Source organism: Sphaeramia orbicularis, chromosome 22, assembly GCF_902148855.1.
Source record: "Sphaeramia orbicularis chromosome 22, fSphaOr1.1, whole genome shotgun sequence".
Lineage (NCBI taxonomy): Eukaryota > Metazoa > Chordata > Actinopteri > Kurtiformes > Apogonidae > Sphaeramia > Sphaeramia orbicularis.
In genome coordinates, this window is record NC_043978.1 from 11817961 (window position 1) to 11831378 (window position 13418).

Below are 13418 nucleotides of genomic sequence, written 5' to 3' on the forward strand. Positions count from 1 at the left end.
AAGGTTACACTGAGGAACAAGATGTTCATGTTGGCGTTTGTGTTCAGTTGTGGTTTTATTATTGCTGTGCATCATATTCTCAGAGCGTCTGCAGTTATACTGATCATTTCCAACCTCCTCTATGAGTGACCCCACCCATTAGCAACTCATTTAGTAGATAGTGTCTTAGGACGTCCCCCTTTTCTTCTCATTATAACCTCCTGTTGACTGCATTAGTGGTTAAAGGTGAACAAGGTCTGATTAGAGATATACAGACACTTAAAGATGAGATTACAGGACAACAAAATGTCACACAGCCAGTACATCAGCAATGGGACGAATAATAAGTGTTCTGGAAGAAAAAACCTTCAATTTTTTTTTTTTTCAGGAGAAAGCAGGAATAAGATGTTCATGTTGTCATTTGTGTTCAGTTGTGGTTTTGTTGTTTCTATGAATCATCTTCTTTGTGTCCATCCTTTGTTTTGAATAAACCCACCATCACCAAATAAAACATAATTCTTTCAGCAGGTGGTGTCTTAGTACGTCCCCCTTCTCATTATCGTGTCAACACCAGTATCGGTGTTTGAAGTTAGATTTGCACCGATTACAATTTTTTTGGCCAGCCTCGATTTCTGATGTGCAGGGTGCTTGGATGGCTGATACCGATTTTGATCCATTCCGATCTAATTTTTTTGCCAAACGCAACACACAAGACATTGCAATGTAACTTTGCATTAGGGCTGCAACTACCAATAATTTAAACAGTCTATTAATCTGCAGATTATTTCTATAACTAATCAGTTCATTGGATAAACACAAAAGACTCAAATCTCAAGGATCAGTATTTAACCCAAAGCAGTAAAGCATCTTAATGTCAGTGGAGTTCGCGCTGCTCACAGTACGCCCGACTCTGTAGGAGGCTTTAAGTTTCACTTTCACTTCCGTCAGCGACGTGTGCCCCTGTCACATTCCTGATTGTCACCTCATATATGACTGTCTAGAAACGGCCTCTGGTCTGGCTATGCAGCACGGCAGGAATTTGACCTGCGCTCAAAATCGGTCAATTTCCGAGCATGGCCGATTAATCGATGCAAGTCTAGTTGAAGTTAAATAGCGTCTGATTAGACATGCATTTAGTGGTTTTGAACTCAACACAAACACAAAGCCAAACCATGATGGGGAGGTTTTTGTACAGAGTCACAGCTGTTCCTGTCACTGTGTCTACCAGCAGCACAGAAGTAAACCGCACTGGTGTTCAGACCCACTGCTTTAATGGTTAAGGCGCAGGTCTGGTCTTGGGTTGCACCTCCATTTAATTCTACATTAACTCCAGGCTCTGGATATCCGTTGTTGACGTTCACGTATCCCAGAAGCTGCAGCGTTTTGTCCTTTAACTGCTTGTACCAGTAGATTCGGGTGTAGTCCTGGATTTTATGTGAACAGCTGATACTGGCGTTTTCTCCTGGATGGTGGAACATGTGATCTGGACTCTGGTTTACTCTGACAGAGGAACCTATTGAATGAACGTCCCAACCAGAAGAGTTAAATTAAATACATTTTAGAGGATGCAGCATGTATCGTAAAAAGGAAAATAACTACTCTTCAGAACATGTTAGGTTGTTTTACCTGAGACCTGGATAACTGTGAAGGTCACACAGAGGAAAATAATCATCATGATGTGTTTTCAGACAAACTTCACCGTCAGTGTTGAATCAGATCATCCCACTACGCTCTTTTTAAAGTGGGCAGGGTCAAAATGCATCACCTTTCCCCTCCTGTTCAGTGACTGTTGGTGGTGTTTGGTGACACTAAACCATCCTGTTGATTTTTCATACATTCAGACTCAAATATGTTTTTCATTTCAGCAATAAAATACACAGAAATGAAACACTGTTCTCAGGATCCGATTGTCAACAGCATTTAATAAATTACTAATAAAATACTGATACAAATAATAAAATACTGATTTAAAAAAAACAATAAAAAATACACTCCTCCCCTTAAAAGCTACACATAAATAACTAAGATTTATTGATTGATTGAAGTGATTTTAATAAGTTTATTAACAAGCTGCAGGTCTAAGAAAATGCATAGACACCACTGAAGAGTTTATTGGAGTTTATGCTATTTATGCAGCAGAAGAGATGTAAAAAGAAGAAAATGACATACACCATATAAGCCAAAAGGGTATAACAACAAGAAAATTATGTAAAGATGAAAGATGCAACAAGCTGTAAATGATGAAGCAAAGACAATGACAGAAGACATTTAAAAAATAGATAATTCAACATGCATTTTGTAAATGTCTTGGGTCTCAAGCTGAAAAACTTTGGGTTAAATCATACTTGCTTTGGGTTAAATCATAAGTCAATGTTAATTTAGTTTGTTAATCTTTAAAATCAGAATGTACGTTCAACAATAATAAGACCAAACCTGGAAAATATGTGAATCAGAACTAAAATTCTGATCACAGGTGAATGTAAATTACAGAGGAAACACTGCTCTGACAGACTGGTTCCATTAGTAAGAACATAGAAGGTTGCAGGTGGGTTTATTTGTAGTTTGATGGGAAACTGAGACATCGTGTGGTTGAAACGAGATGCGACACATCACAAGGTGTATTATTTGTAACCTCCCAGTGTGATGTGTGATGTGAAACCAGCTCTGATCTGATGGAATTTCAGCTGCAGGGAGGTTTTTGTCATGAGAAGCTGTTGAATGCATCACTGTGTTGACTGGCAGCACAGAAGTAAACTGCACTGCTCAGGCTGAGTTCTTCAGTGGTTAATGTGCAGTTTTCACCTTTATTTGCACCTCCACCTATCTTCACATGCACTCCAGCTTCATTATATGGATTCATTACATTCATGTATCCCAGCAGCTTCATCTCATCATTCTTTGTTTGTCTGTACCAGAGGATCTGGTCGTAGGTATCGATTTGATGTGAACATGTGATTTCAGCCTTTTCTCCTTGGTTTCTGTAAATGTCAGGTGGATTCTGGTGGACTTTGCTCATCTGAGAGGCACCTGTTGAAACAAAAATGGACATAAAGTCAATATTTCAGCAGTTTGATAAATAATAAGTCTCATGTTGGAATAAAATGGCTTTAACTTTTTACCTGAAAGCAGAAGAGTGTTGAAGGTTACACAGAGGAACAAGATGTTCATGTTGGCGTTTGTGTTCAGTTGTGGTTTTATTGTTGCTGTGCATCATATTCTCAGAGTGTCTGCAGTTATACTGATCATTTCCAACCTCCTCTATGAGTGACCCCACCCATTAGCAACTCATTTAGCAGATTGTGTCTTAGGACGTCCCCCTTCCCATGAAATGAGAAAACAGTTTGTATGAGTAAACACTTATATATCCACTGTACTGGTGTTTCACAGGGATCTATACTGGAGCCACTTCTTCTTAGTTCATATGTTAAAGATGTTCTGTCTGTTTATTCTGACATAAAAATCCACCTTTATGCTGATGATGCTGTGATTTATGTAGATGGTTCAACAAAATGGCAGATTTTTGTCAGGCTAAAGAAATGAAGGAATAATCACAGAATGGCTAATTTGATCTGGTTTTATATATGAAAATCCAGTGTTATATACTGATATTTATTACTCTGGAGTTACAGATTTTTATGTTTCTGCAGATTATTGAGCAGAATAAATAAAGCAATAAATGAAATGAAATGTGTAGTTGTAGATGTGATGCAAATATTAGGCCTTGTTAAAGATCCAGTTTTAATGTGTGATCTGTGTGACGGTGAACACCAGCGTTGGTTGAATGGTTTAGTACAGGTGCAGGGTATGATCTGTAATAGAGAGATGAAAAAGAAATGAAACAGGAGGGTTTTGTACAGAGACACAGCAGTTCACATCATTGTGTTGACTGGCAGCACAGAAGTAAACTGCACTGCTGTTCAGGCTGAGTTCTTCAGTGGTTAATGTGCAGGTTTTACCTTTATTTGCACCTCCACTCATCTGCACATTCACTCCAGGTTCATAGTTTGAATTACTGTACTGCATATATCCCAGGAGCTTCATCTCAATGTTCTTTGTTTGTCTGTACCAGAGGATTACATTGTAGCTGTCGATTTGATGTGAACAAGTGATTTCAGCTTTTTCTCCTTGTTTCTTGTAAATATGAGGTGGATTCTGGTGGACTGAAGAACCTGGAAAAAAGACATGAGATCAGTTTATTACTGCATCTTATTCTACATCAGTTAAACTTTTATGAATTAAATTATATAATTAGCACCGTAATGGTTTGAAAAATAACTAAATTTTTTACCTGAAACCAGGATCACTTTCCACATTAAACAGAAGAATATGATCATTGTGTTCTTTTCAGATCAGACTGTTGGTGTTGTAGTTGTGGTTGTGTGTTTTTTTTGTGATAAAATGTGTCGTTGGTTGTTGGATGTAAATGTTGGGTTGGGCTCAGTACAGATCTACTGCCACCTTATGAAAGAAAATGGAAAAACAATAGACAAACAGTAATCCATACTGTTTTTTTAAATATATTTTACATGATTAGTAAAATGACGTGTTGTTTTTTAACTTTAATTATAATTTTTCCCACAGGTTAAATCTTATTTTTGAGGACTTAAATAGATCACATATATATTTGTTAAGTATATGTTTATGTTGTGCATATGTTGGGGCTGTTTTTGTGGGAAAAAAACTTCTGTTACAAAGTCTAGTGCTTTACTTTTCATTGCAGACAGCATAAAGACAAAATATTTAATGTTATCTGGTCATTTTTTTCTTATAAATATACATTGCAGAGGGTGAAATATGCAGGATCTTGTAAACAAATTTTCTTTTTTTAAATTGATTGATTGATACCTGAAAGACAGAAAACAGTTCAAATGAGTAAACACTCTTACATCCATTTTATTGGTGTTCTACAACGATCTATACTGTAGTGCTGATTATTCATTCATTTGGTAAAGATCTTCCTTCTGTTTGTTCAGATGTAGAAATCCATCTGTATGGTGATGATGCTGTGATTTTTGTATTTCAGTAAAACAACCAGTTTCCATTCGCCTTAATATATTAAGGAAGAATAACAGAATGGCTGAAGTGACCCTGTTTTGTTTAAATCTAGAGTTGTATACATATATATATATATATATATATATATATATATATATATATATATATATTTTATACATATCTACATATTGATGAGCAGAATAAATGAAGCAATAAATCAAATGTGTATTTGTAGTTGTGATGCAAACATCTCTTACAGATCCAGTTTTAATGTGTGATCTGTGTGATGGTGAACACCAGTGTTGGTTTAATGGTTTAGTACAGGTGCAGGGTATGATCTGTAATAGAAAGATGAAAAAAACGACGCAGTGGGAGGTTTTTGTACAGAGACACAGCAGTTCACATCACTGTGTTGACTGGCAGCACAGAAGTAAACTGCACTGCTGTTCAGGCTGAGTTCTTCAGTGGTTAATGTGCAGGTTTTACCTTTATTTGCATCTCCACTCATCTGCACAGTCACTTCAGGTTCAGGGTTTGCACTGTCATGGCTCATATATCCCAGGAGCTTCATGTCATTGTTCTTTGTTTGTCTGTACCAGAGGATTACGTAGTAGCCATCAATTTGATGTGAGCAGGTGATTTCAGCTTTTTGTCCTTTGTTTCTGTAAATGTCAGGTGGATTCTGGTGGACTTTGCTCATCTGAGAGGCACCTGTTGAAACAAAAATGCACAGAAAGTCAATATTTCAGCAGTTTGATAATATTAAGTCTCGTGTTGGAGTAAAATGGCTTTAACTTTTCACCTGAAAGCAGAAGAGTGTTGAAGGTTACACTGAGGAACAAGATGTTCATGTTGGCCTTTGTTTTCAGTTGTGGTTTTATTGTTGCTATGAATCATATTCTCAGAGCGTCTACAGTTATACTGATCATTTCTAACCTCCTCTATGAGTGACCCCACCCATTAGCAACTCATTTAGCAGATTGTGTCTTAGGACGTCCCCCTTATGAAGTTGGAAAACAGTTTGTATGAATCAACATGTTTACATCCATTTCATTGGTGTTTCACAGGGATCTATACTGGAGCCACTTCTTCTTAGTTCATATGCTAAAGATTTTCCGTTTGTTTATTCTGACATAAAAATCCACCTTTATGCTGATGATGCTGTGATTTATGTAGCCGGTTCAACAAAATGGCAGATTTTTTTCCGGCTAAAGAAATGAAGGAATAATCACAGAATGGCTAATTTGATCTGGTTTTATATATGAAAATCCAGTGTTATATACTGATATTTATTACTCTGGAGTTACAGATTTTTATGTTTCTTCTGATTATTGAGCAGAATAAATAAAGCAATAAATGAAATGAAATGTGTAGTTGTAGATGTGATGCAAATATCAGGCCTTTTTAAGATCCAGTTTTAATGTGTGATCTGTGTGACGGTGAACACCAGCATTGGTTTAATGGTTTAGTACAGGTGCAGGGTATGATCTGTAATAGAAAGATGAAAAAGAAATGAAACAGGAGGTTTTTGTACAGAGACACAGCAGTTCACATCACTGTGTTGACTGGCAGCACAGAAGTAAACTGCACTGCTGTTCAGGCTGAGTTCTTCAGTGGTTAATGTGCAGGTTTCACCTTTATTTGCACCTCCACCTATCTTCACATGCACTCCAGCTTCATTATATGGATTCATTATATTCATGTATCCCAGGAGCTTCATCTCATCATTCTTTGTTTGTCTGTACCAGAGGATCCGGTTGTAGGTATCGATTTGATGTGAACATGTGAATTCAGCCTTTTCTCCTTGGTTTCTGTAAATATCAGGTGGATTCTGGTGGACTTTGCTCATCTGAGAGGCACCTGTTGAAACAAAAATGCACAGAAAGTCAATATTTAGGCAGTTTGATAAATAATAAGTCTCGTGTTGGAATAAAATGGCTTTAACTTTTTACCTGAAAGCAGAAGAGTGTTAAAGGTTACACTGAGGAACAAGATGTTCATGTTGGCGTTTGTGTTCAGTTGTGGTTTTATTGTTGCTGTGCATCATATTCTCAGCGCGTCTACAGTTTTACTGATCATTTCCAACCTCCTCTATGAGTGAACCCACCCATTAGCAACTCATTTAGCAGATTGTGTCTTAGGACGTCCCCCTTCTCATGAAATTAGAAAACAGTTTGTATGAGCAAACACTTAATAATCCACTGTACTGGTGTTGCACAGGGATCTATACTGGAGCCACTTCTTCTTAGTTCATATGTTAAAGATTTTCCATCTGTTTATTCTGACATAAAAATCCACCTTTATGCTAATGATGCTGTGATTTATGTAGATGGTCCAACAAAAGGGCAGATTTTTGTTAGGCTAAAGAAATGAAGGAATAATCACAGAATGGCTAATTTGGTCTGGTTTTATATATGAAAATCCAGTGTTATATACTGACATTTATTACTCTGGAGTTACAGATTTTTATGTTTCTACAGATTATTGAGCAGAATAAATAAAGCAATAAATGAAATGAAATGTGTAGTTATAGATGTGATGCAAATATTAGGCTTTGTTAAAGATCCAGTTTTAATGTGTGATCTGTGTGACGGTGAACACTAGAGGTCGACCGATTATCGGCCGGGCCGATTATCGGCGCCGATATTTGGAAATCTGACGTATATTGGTATCGGCCTTTGTTTAATCCGATGGGCCGATATTAAGAAGTCAATTTAAAACTGGGTTATTTCGGCTCAGATGCAGCTGCGCCTCCCTCTCTCTTTCTCTCTCTCCTGCACTATCCATCCCGCGCCCTCTGATTGGTTGATGCTGAAGCTGTCCTCACACACACACACACACACACACACACAGACTGGGACTGACTTGGGATGAGACTGTGTTCTACATACATTTTCTCCATTACTAATACATAGAGTGTTTAGAGCCAGACTGATGGACTAATGTTCTGGTAAAAGCTCATCAGACTCCACCTCAGCGTGCTTCCCTAAAACAAGTGAACTGAGTTTTTTAGGCGCTCTCTCTTAATCCCACACACATGCTTTTCTATCACAGACTGTTTCCATCTCCGTATTATCAGCAGTCTAATTCACACACATGTCAGGAGGTAATATGAGTTAGCAGAGCTACCGCTAATCTTTACTCTGCTCTGACATTCTTCTGAAACATTAGTAGTAGTTGTGAGATTTAGAGGACAGGGATGTTTAGTACAGTTTCAGAAGAGTTTTCTGCGTTTACTTTGACATGTGTTTTTTTTTCACTCCGGAGCTTCTCACACAAGAAAACTTCGCCTCTCTGCGGTGTGTACTCCTTCCGCGTCGAAATCTGACGCGGAAGGGGTACCGCCTGCGTCAAATAGTGCCGCTACGGGGCTCTGACCGCATGCGTCGATTTCTGACTATTTGGCATGAGGCTGTGTTGGTATGTAATGTAATAGTGTGTGTTTGCGTTAAAGTCACATGAAGAACTCTACAACTCACAACTACTAATGTTGCTGTGAACTGTCTAGTCCTATGATCTGAAAATTAAAGTGAAGATGAGAGAGAGTAAAATTCACAAGTGATTTATCTGAACATGGTGGAACATTTTAAATCCTGTGTGAGCTCATTAAAGCCCAAAAGGCTGTTTGTGTTCTGTCAGGAGTTTAACTGCACTCATAGCAACTATTATACTTTTAATATAGCTTTTGTCATATTAATCATTAATAATGTAGTAACATAGTTTTGAATGACAGGGTCCCTGCTATTGCATGGTAAAATATAAAATTTAATAATGAAATCAACTAAAGGCTTCCCAAATGCTGTAATAAAAGAAGCATGATGAGTTGAGCATATGTCAGCATGCGGCCCAAGAGTTTACAAGAGTCTCCCTGTATTTGTGTTGTGTTTGAACTTAAAACAAAGATAAGTCGTTATAGTTATATTTAAATTTTACTTTATTTACTGTGGAAAAATTTCAGGGAGCTATTTATTTAAGCTTTTATTCAACTTTATAAGAGATGCTTCTGAGTCTAGGAAATCCATGCATTTCTGGAGCTATTATTTTCTATTGGTTTGATTAAATAAACATGCTTTAGGCATTTAAACGAAGTTCAGTGTTTGCATTATTCAAAATTTTTCACGCCAATTTTTACACTTTTACTGCAAATGAATATTGGCTCCAAATATCGGTTCTCGGCCTCCTCTAACTACTAATAATTGGTATCGGTATCGGCCCTGAAAAACCCATATCGGTCGATCTCTAGTGAACACCAGCGTTGGTTTAATGGTTTAGTACAGGTGCAGGGTATGATCTGTAATAGAAAGATGAAAAAAACATGTTATAGGAGGTTTTTGTACAGAGACACAGCAGTTCACATCACTGTGTTGACTGGCAGCACAGAAGTAAACTGCACTGCTGTTCAGGCTGAGTTCTTCAGTGGTTAATGTGCAGGTTTCACCTTTATTTGCACCTCCACTCATCTGCACAGTCACTCCATCTTCATCATATTGTTTGTCATAGCTCATATATCCCAGGAGCTTCATGTCATTGTTCTTTGTTTGTCTGTACCAGAGGATTACGTAGTAGTTGTCGATTTGATGTGAACAGGTGATTTCAGCCTTTTCTCCTTGGTTTCTGTAAATATGAGGTGGATTCTGGTGGACTTTGGTCATCTGAGAGGCACCTATTGAAACAAAAATGCACAGAAAGTCAATATTTCAGTAATTTGATAAATAGTAAGTCTTGTGTTGGAATAAAATGGCTTTAACTTTTTACCTAAAAGCAGAAGAGTGTTGAAGTTTACACTGAGGAACAAGATGTTCATGTTGGCGTTTGTGTTCAGTTGTGGTTTTATTGTTGCTGTGCATCATATTCTCAGAGCGTCTACAGTTATACTGATCATTTCCAACCTCTTCTATGAGTGAACCCACCCATTAGCAACTCATTTAGCAGATTGTGTCTTAGGACGTCCCCCTTCTCATGAAATTGGAAAACAGTTTTTATGAGTAAGCACTTAATAATCCACTGTACTGGTGTTTCACAGGGATCTATACTGGAGCCACTTCTTCTTAGTTCCATGTTAAAGATGTTCCGTCTGTTTATTCTGACTTAAAAATCCACCTTTATACTGATGATGCTGTGATTTATGTAGGTGGTTCAACAAAAGGGCAGATTTTTGTCAGGCTAAAGAAATGAAGGAATAATCACAGAATGGCTAATTTGATCTGGTTTTATATATGAAAATCCAGTGTTATATACTGATATCTATTACTCTGGAGTTACAGATTTTTATATTTCTGCAGATTACTGAGCAGAATAAATAAAGCAAAAAATGAAATGTGTAGTTGTAGATGTGATGCAAATATTAGGCCTCGTTAAAGATCCAGTTTTAATGTGTGATCTGTGTGACGGTGAACACCAGCATTGGTTTAATGGTTTAGTACAGGTGCAGGGTATGATCTGTACTAGAAAGATGAAAAAAACATGTTCTGGGAGGTTTTTGTACAGAGACACAGCAGTTCACATCACTGTGTTGACTGGCAGCACAGAAGTAAACTGTACTTCTGTTCAGGCTGAGTTCTTCAGTGGTTAATGTGCAGGTTTCACCTTTACGTGCACCTCCACCTATCTTCACATTCACTCCAAGTTCAGTGTTTGGACTACCCGCAAACATATATCCCAGGAACTTCATCTCATTATTCTTTGATTGTCTGTACCAGAAGATCCGGTCGTAGACATCACTTTGATGTGAACAGGTGATTTCAGCTTTTTCTCCTTGTTTCTTGTAAATATGAGGTGGATCCTGGTGGACTGAAGAACCTGGAAAAAAGACATGAAAACAGTTTATTACTGCATCTTTTTCTGCACCAGCTACACTTTCAAGAATGAAACTATATCAACAGCACCTTAATGGTTTGAAAAATAACTTTGAATTTTTACCTGAAACCAGCATCACTTTCAACATTAAACAGAAGAATATGGTCATTGTGTTCTTTTCAGATCAGACTGTTGGTGTTGTAGGTGTGGTTGTGTGTTTATTGTGATAAACTGTGTCGTTGGTTGTTGGATGTAAATGTTGGGTGGGTGGTGTCTTCATGCATCATCCTCCTGCTGCTCAGTACAGATATACTGCCACCTTATGAAAGAAAATGGAAAAACAATAGACAAACAGTATTTTCACTTGACCGTGGGTGATGAATCTATACGTAAAGATATGTTCCACTTTTTGAATTAAATTACTGAAATAGATAAACTTTGTGATGACATTCTAATTTATTGAGATGCACCTACAGTTGCACATGCATAATTTGTGATATAGTTCTGTTATAACTACACACAGCTATATATATTTTTTGGGGGGTGGTTTTACTGGAAACTGTTATATAGTCTGAACTCCTTTACTTCATTTCTGTGTCCTTAGCAGAGCATGTACTTTCTCTTGGGTAAACAAAAAAAATTAGTACTTTTTACAAGTATCTATCTGCTTGAGTAAAGGTTGATGAGTATCTGTTGCATATTTTCTTCTGATGGTTTGTCTATAAAATGAGCAGATCTGTGGATAAACGCTGCCCCCTACAGGACTGTACACAGACAGTGTTACAGTATGAAGCTGTCTGTAGATGCAGCTGCTGTCTAATAACCCTTGTCGAGTTCATTGTTCTGGTCTTCATGTGGCTTTTATCTGTTGAAGTGTTGTAGATGTGTTACCACAGAAGGTTTTTGTCAAAGTTGGCAGGAGTTTGCATCACTGTGCTCTACTCGCTGCACAGAAAAACACAGCGCCGTCTTCGGTTTTGCTTAACTTTAACATGTGAAGGGATGACAGACTGGACCCTTCACCGCTCACATTATATGAGTCTTTAAACTGGTCTTCTACTTTTAGTTGAGTATATCGAGCATAACCAAGAAGAACCATCTCCGTGGTCCCTGCAGACTGTTTGTACCACTGGATCATGTCCCAGTCAGAGTTTGAGTGGCTGCATTTAATCACTGCAGCGTCTCCAGGATGTTTCATCATGGCAGAGGGATTCTGGTCAACGCTGTTTTTCGAGAGTTCTGTAAAATATAGAAAAATGAACGGTTTCAGTAAAAGAAAAAAAATTGTTCCAATGTCCCTGTATGTCAGCATCATGTTCTATTAAGAATCAATCCCCAGTTGAATTTCTGAGGTTGTCAGATTGTGTCTCTGTGTTAAGAGTCCTGTGGTCTGGATCCCAGTAGAAGTGAGTGGTACTTTCACTGGAGGAGAACTCAACTAATTTAATCAAAGTCCATATATGACTTCTATCAGTGATCAGTAGGAACTATATTGATATGTGTAACCATTTACATGTTATAAACCATCAAAATATGAACCATTATAAGTAAAGGCACATTTTTTAAATTTTAAAAACTTGTCAAAAATTCCAAAAATGTGAATTTCTCAAAACTGTGACCAAGGTTTGTAGACATTGTCCTGAGGAAGATATAAAATCTGGAATGAATCTGACCTGTAGTTTCGTCACAGTAGGTGTTTGAAGAAATTGCTAACGAAGTGCCTTCACATAAATGCAGGTTTGGACCAAAAGTCGGTTGTTTGGCATCATTTCTTACCTGTCAGACAGAACGGCAGAGCTGCTAAATGTACAAGGAGCCTGAACATGATGCAAACAGATGAACTGAAGGGATCTGAGGTAGAAGATGATGGGAGGTCTCACCCCTTCATCAGTGGATTTCTGAAGTTTCCTGTTGCGGTGGTTGACGCAGAAGACGTCCTTTAAAAGCAGAGTCGCAGGTGTCCTCTGCTTCCTGTTCTTCTCTATGTTGGCGATTGAGTGTTGGAGGTTTTTGTGGAGGTGTCTGAGGTTCTTCAGTCACCGTGTCGTCCGCCTGCGCAGTAATACACACCATCGTCTTCTGGCCAGTGTTGGTGTGGCAATACAAAGCAATGGGATTGTGAGGCTATTGTATTCCAAAATTACTAATATCTCCCACAATATTGGTCCTATCAACTTGCTGTTTTCGCTAGTTTGTTCCTTAACCAAAAATACATTAGTATGACAAACTGCAGCAGTCAGCTCTGTACGAATTTAGTGTAATGCCTGAGACACACACACACACACAAGCAGAATCCACTTCCCTTTTATAATATAGATTACTTTTGTGAAGCTAAGACTTTGGTAAACCTAAATCAGAAGAAAATTATCATGAAAATGAACAAGAAAACAAGAAAAATCATGTAGAAAATAAACAAACACATTTGAAAAATGAACAAAAATAAACAAAATAAATATAATATTGAAGACAATGGGCAAATTAGTCTAGAAAATGAACAAAAATGAACAAAATTAATTACTTTTATCATGCTAAGACATTGGTAAACCTATTTCAACACCAAAACCAAAACCACATGAATGACAGACTTGAACTGTTCTCTCTTTTACTCTCTGGAAGACGATACAGAAGTCTTACATGTAAAACAGTGA

At 37.6% G+C, this 13418-nt stretch overlaps 6 gene segments (V, D, J or C); all 6 read right to left on the reverse strand.

The window, feature by feature from the left end:
• Positions 1–1127: 1127 nt before the first annotated feature.
• On the reverse strand, positions 1128–1651 carry LOC115413202 (T cell receptor beta variable 19-like). The segment is given in 2 exon segments: positions 1128–1492; positions 1606–1651. Coding segments are annotated over 2 exon segments (411 nt in total).
• Positions 1652–3231: 1580 nt separating this feature from the next.
• Positions 3232–4369, reverse strand: LOC115413704 (T cell receptor beta variable 18-like). The segment is given in 3 exon segments: positions 3232–3788; positions 3936–4148; positions 4268–4369. Coding segments are annotated over 3 exon segments (282 nt in total).
• A 912-nt stretch (positions 4370–5281) lies between these two features.
• Positions 5282–5862, reverse strand: LOC115413203 (T-cell receptor beta chain V region 3H.25-like). The segment is given in 2 exon segments: positions 5282–5685; positions 5777–5862. Coding segments are annotated over 2 exon segments (453 nt in total).
• Positions 5863–6439: 577 nt separating this feature from the next.
• On the reverse strand, positions 6440–6999 carry LOC115413204 (immunoglobulin lambda variable 2-18-like). The segment is given in 3 exon segments: positions 6440–6462; positions 6532–6834; positions 6927–6999. Coding segments are annotated over 3 exon segments (375 nt in total).
• Positions 7000–9242: 2243 nt separating this feature from the next.
• On the reverse strand, positions 9243–9796 carry LOC115413206 (T-cell receptor beta chain V region 3H.25-like). The segment is given in 3 exon segments: positions 9243–9265; positions 9335–9637; positions 9730–9796. Coding segments are annotated over 3 exon segments (375 nt in total).
• A 1835-nt stretch (positions 9797–11631) lies between these two features.
• On the reverse strand, positions 11632–12835 carry LOC115413702 (T cell receptor alpha variable 13-1-like). The segment is given in 2 exon segments: positions 11632–12009; positions 12547–12835. Coding segments are annotated over 2 exon segments (360 nt in total).
• Between the last annotated feature and the right edge of the window lie 583 nt (positions 12836–13418).